The sequence below is a fragment of the Trachymyrmex septentrionalis genome, unplaced genomic scaffold, assembly GCF_001594115.1.
Source record: "Trachymyrmex septentrionalis isolate Tsep2-gDNA-1 unplaced genomic scaffold, Tsep1.0 scaffold51, whole genome shotgun sequence".
Lineage (NCBI taxonomy): Eukaryota > Metazoa > Arthropoda > Insecta > Hymenoptera > Formicidae > Trachymyrmex > Trachymyrmex septentrionalis.
In genome coordinates this window covers 978,311-983,981 of record NW_017305683.1, presented here as the reverse complement: position 1 = coordinate 983,981, position 5,671 = coordinate 978,311, and the positions used below count along the sequence as shown (strand labels likewise).

The 5,671-nt window shown below is 38.2% G+C and overlaps 1 protein-coding gene across 26 annotated transcripts in view; it reads left to right on the top strand.

Annotated features, from left to right (window-relative positions):
• LOC108751721 (calcium-activated potassium channel slowpoke) overlaps positions 1-5,671 on the top strand; it is a 102,628-nt gene that overhangs the window by 80,574 nt on the left and 16,383 nt on the right. For 10 of the 26 annotated variants that reach the window (XM_018492054.1, XM_018492050.1, XM_018492051.1 and 7 more), the window contains exons 14-15: positions 2,625-2,693; positions 5,352-5,402. The exons of 4 other annotated variants lie outside the window; for them this stretch is intronic. In XM_018492054.1, coding sequence (XP_018347556.1) covers positions 2,625-2,693; positions 5,352-5,402 — 120 coding nt within the window. Of the gene's footprint in view, positions 1-410; positions 447-2,624; positions 2,694-5,351; positions 5,403-5,671 lie in introns of all 26 variants that reach the window. 12 more of the 26 variants (XM_018492073.1, XM_018492064.1, XM_018492063.1 and 9 more) reach the window with 4 other exon arrangements.

Sequence of the window (5,671 nt, the reverse complement as noted above, 5' to 3'; positions counted from 1 at the left end):
ATTAATATGTCTATATCTAACATATAAACTGTACACAGATGTATTTTGTACATAGAACGCGCTCAATCTATTGATAGAGATTGCGAGTCTCACACGCGATTTCTCTTCTCGTTCTCTATAACTATCTCTTTCTCTCTTTCATTCATTCTCGCTCTCTCTGTCAGTCGATATTGATGGAGCGTGCCTTTAATTTGACTCGCAAAATTATAACGTCTCGACATAAAATAATAAGTGTAAACAAATCACGTAGGAAGCTCTCTTTATATCTCTCCCTTTCCCTCTTCCTCGCTCACTCCGGTTTATACCAATCTATCCTCTTTGTCCTTGTTTGAGAGCGTGATAACAGTAATAAATGCGACTATTAACGAAGTGACATGGTTGTGACTATCCTATTGTGATATATGATCTAGTGGGGCAGCAGCAGCGCTCCTGGGGCCGGGACTTAGGTAACGTCTCTCACACTCGTTCGTTAAGTCTGATACTTTACTATCATCTCTATGATTATCACTTGTTTTTTAATCTTCTTGCCCTTTTATATACGATCTGGCTCTCTTGATTCAACCCCTCCACTCGCCAAACATCAACTTGACTGTATTGTCTACTGTTTTCTGCCTCTGTACTAAAACTCTATTCCGCGCCTTGCGATATTTTGTCTTTCTATTAAATTACCCCCCTTTTTCATTGCTCCCTACCCTTCATTTTTCCTCTTTTTCTATCTCTCTTTGTCTTTCTCTTTCGCTCTTTCTCTCTGTCTGTATTTTCCATCTCTCTCTCTCTCTCTCTCTCTCTCTGTCTCTCTCTCTCTTTGTGTGTCCTATGAATACATTACTTCCGATATTAATCGATCTCTTGCAAGCCAAGGTGATGATTATGAGGATAATTATCATGATGATGATGATGATCAGCACAACAATGATTGCATTTTTAATCTTCATTGTAAGACACAATCCTCAAGGCGATGCTGTAATCGGGCTCTTCTTTGTTTTTCACTGTCACGTTTTTCGTCAATTCTTTTTTTTTTTTAATTTGCCAACCACGCGGCGATTTTTGCAATTGCGACCAACAGCAAAAACTACGGCGAGAACGTAATACATTTTGCAACGAATTAAATGGAAAATTCATTCACGTCTACGCACGAGTAGATCATATATTGCGACTTTGCGTGTCACGTAACGATGAGCATGATTAATTTATTTCGGGGAAACTTTATGCTCGCTCCGATCGCGAGAAATGACGTGAAAAATAAATGAAGTACCGAGTTCAACACAGTAATTCCCGAAAGTCCAGTCAGTTGGCGCATGTCCACCTGACCGAGAACGAAAACTAGCCTGCACTAATAGTGTGTGCCCCTCTCGCTCGCCTTGCATGCATGACTAGCTCCCGGATTTAGACCTGTTTTCGCCATAATGGTAATGACAGCTTTTTTCTCGATCACTGTCTATCTTCACATCTCTTTCTCTGTCTCTCTCTCTTCTCTCTTTCTCTCTCTTTCTCTTTGTCTCGCTGTCTCCATTTACTTCATTTCCCGAAACTGACTTCTCTAATCGTCTGCCTTTCTCCCTTTCTCTGTCTTTCTCTTACGCTCCCTTTCTCTCTTAACGTGTGCTAGCTGTATTGTCGATGAGATCTCTCGTCGATCAATCAGCCCGATCGAACTGCGCGTCTTCCATTGCATTCACGCGCGTTCGCACGTTCGTCGAACGTTTCTCGTTCTTGAATCGCCAGTGAAATTGGATCGCCGACCGGTAGTGCGCCGATGGCAGGGGCATACCCATCCGTTTCCCCACAAACGACGAGATCTCCGTGCCGGCGTCACTCAGGCACATCGGGGGAGATCACGGGTCGCCCCCGTCCGACAATTCCTTCCATGTCACACGCGACATACCACATCAGGCGTACACTTGTACACGACCATGTACACGATTACATCCACACTAGTTTCCCTCGAGTAGCGACTTACGCTTACCCGATCACACGATCAGTCTTGTCCATATACAGGAACGGTAATACCCTAAACCCTGGGCAATCAACGTTCCCGGTGCTCGTGCCGGAGCGCCGGGCGATCCGCAATGTCGATCAACGTTAATTTTTAGGTTTTTTTCAAAGAATTTCAATGGTGACGAGGAAAGGTAATTTGTTCGATATTTTCTATTTTTTTTTTTTTTCAGCCATTATGTATTTGGATGTATCGAGTACACCCTTATTTGTGATTGGACGTATTTAAATATTGTAATTAATTCCATGTTCGAATTCGTACGTGGATTGACGCGGGATCGCGGTCACTATTCTCTTCACTAAATTTTATATATATTGTCAGTATTATTTTTATTAAAATTAATTTTATTTGTCAAATTTCTAAATGCTTTCGGAATGATTAATATTTGGATTACAATTAATATTTGCATACTATACATTATATACATTGCACAATTCATTCCGCTCGCGCGCACGTGCACATACGAATTCCGCAAAAGCTATACATTACTAAAAATAAAAAGGAGAGAAAAAAAGTGCGTTGTGAACACGAGCCATTCACATTTTTCTCCCGTGCATATATGATGCGTCTGTTCATTTTATTCGTAACTCACAAACCCGTGTCCGGGTCGATCGCTGAATTTTTGCAGATGTGGGGATGATGATGATGCAGACTGGCATGGTGAAGGGAAACACTGCCTACAGCAGTTATCTCGACGGTATGCCTGTTGCCGGCTTCCTCCTCCATCCTTTTCGTATCTCGTATATACGTGTCCACCTGTCGCAGCTTCTGCGAGAATTTGTCAGTATATGAAGCACATGGATTAATTCTTTAAAAATTAATAATGTCGAATTTCTTTCTTTAAAAGAAATTTCTTTTTAAAATCGACGCTCTAATTGTCAGCTCTAATTGATCATACTCGATCTATGCTCGTTATTCTGACAAAATGCATTCTGCTGGACTTGGCATGCATTTTATGTTCACATATTGAGAAATCGTAATCATGAAATATTCGCGTAACTTTTCGTTTGGCGACATCACAAAAAGTTTTGATGTCCGGCAGAATCAGGTTGGCTTTAATTGTGTAATGAGGTAAGATGGCGTAAGTGATATTAAACGTACAACAGTCAAACCGACGGACTAATCGTCTCACTTATCACGTGCACTTACTCCACAGTACCCCCGTATACGATATTCTTCCACTCGGATCCGTATGATCCATCCATTGTTTATCGTTGGGCTTTTGCTAGAGCTGATGGCATTGAGCGAGTTATCGAGCATCGCCCTCTAATAGTAGCATATAGTTATGTTATGTAGCACTAATATTGTTCGCCGCTTCTTCTCCTACTTCGACACGTGGGACAGGGCCGAGTAACAAGCACTCCAATCGGACGAACGGATGCGGTCATACGCCGCAAAAATCGATTAACTATTGCATATTATATTTAGCTTCGTTCGTCACAAGTACGATACAATGGCCGCTTTCGCGCAGAAACGCATTCTTGCACGTTGCCGAGCCGTACGTATTTTGTGTCTTCACATTAAATGGCTGCCACCTAACACCAGTCGACGAGTTTGCCCATATCATATTTCAGGCTTGCTAATGTTTCTTAATTGTTGTTTCAGTGTGCTTACGTGGATTTTTATTGATAATTCAAATATTTCACCAGTTCCAGATATTGTCACGTATTCGTTCATATAACACGTATATAATGTTTATCCGTTTTTTTTACCAGAACTGGCTTCAATAGTCGCAACAATAAACGTGACAATTTGGAACTGAAGTGTCTTTTTATGTATAAGGCTATCCAAAATATTATATATTCCATAAATAAATAAATATATATTCATATACGTACATGCATATCTTTTATTATAATTGAGTGCAAGTATTATTATTTTGGATCGCCTTGTATATATCAACATGTAAAAGTTTGCATTGTTTCTGCACAAATCAAACGCTTTTCGTGAAAGTTGCAATCCCAAAAATCGTAAAGCTGTGCACTTATAAATTTAGAAACTAATGAATAAGTATTAATATAAGCATAATTAATATATCAGTCATGATAATCAGAAAATATAATCATTTTTTCAATAACGACTTTCGCGAAAAACGTTTTTTTATTGCCGTATTTACATAAGAAATTGTATAATTAATTGTTGCGAAATCAAATTTTATTGCAGCATTTTAATTAATTTCTGTGTCAATTTTGTCTAAATTCAATAAATACGAAATAAAAAATATGGTTACAGATGCTCGCCTTGAAAATCTTATGCAAATGTTTGAACATGCGTTTATGAATACTTTTGCATCTAACTAAAAGAATATTAAAAACTCTACGTATATTTTATGCCAAATGTTTAACTGTTGCATATTATTTAAGAAGTATTTCAAATATGTTACATGTTGTGATATGTTTTTTTTAAATTCCAAAACGTTTTAATAGCTCAGAAAAACTACAGCAGTACGTTATTAAGTATGATATTGATCTGCTCGTGCACGTGACATTCCGTTTCCATGGTATACTTTCAATGTCGCTAAGTGCGGGTTGATTGAATTCGGCACGCAACCAGAAAGAGCACCAAGACGTAAGCTTACCATGAGCTTAAACAGCTTACAGGGACGATGATAATCGATGCCCAGGGTTTACATCGGCTAAAAATACTTCATTTCCCCCTCACATATCGAGCATATTTGACACCACTCACCAACATCACAACAATATAACGCCGACACTCTGCAACCGATATTGACTTCTGAGGAAACATTTATTTCTTTTTTACGTATTCTTGAATATACAAGATTCAACCGCACAGCGCAGATATAATATCTATGTGTTGCGACCCTCACAGTAGGCCAAACTAAACTATGCAATGGTTGTAACACCAAATGTTAATAATGACTCTCTCCATCGAAGGTCACGTTACAGTAAGCTACAATGACATTTTCGCGAAAGTTGAAATATTCTTGTGTCTGCCAAATTAGCGACATTCGATTGAATCTTTATTTCAAAATTCAACTTCTATTATATTATATTTTTACGTGTGAACGATTTTTACACGGGTTAAATATTTTACAGGCATGATTTATTAAATTAATCTTGAATTTAAGAAAGTAATTTAAGAAAGTAATTTAAAAAACGCTGATATAAGTACAAAATTAAATTTAAGTAAGAAGAAAAATTAAATTAAATCGAAGATCAGAGAGAAAATATGAAAATTCGTGATCCCCTGATCCTGATAAATCGCTCTAAACGTGACATATCGATTGGGACAACGGATTTAGATCCCCCACACCCGTTGAGACCCCCGCATCTAGGTTGACATTATTTTGGTTGTGACAACTAACAGCTCTGGTTCTCCTCCCTTCGGGCAGTGGCCACATTCCGGAAAGGCGTGCGAGCTGTTCAGATGGTTGGAAGAGCAAGTACGTATCCCCCGTGTGTAGACTGTGTACCAAACGTCATTTTTTTATCTTAATCCCGGAAATACGGAGATTTTTTTAAAAGTAAATTCATTAGATAAGGTGTGATTGTAAAAATAGAAAAAATATAATATTTTCTAATAGAGCAACATGGCCTTTGATTCGAAAAAATCTCAGCGTTCATATTATAACAAAATTATAGTTCTAACTAATTATATATATATATATATACTACCTAACCCTGATATTAATTAATTTAGTAATTCGCAGAG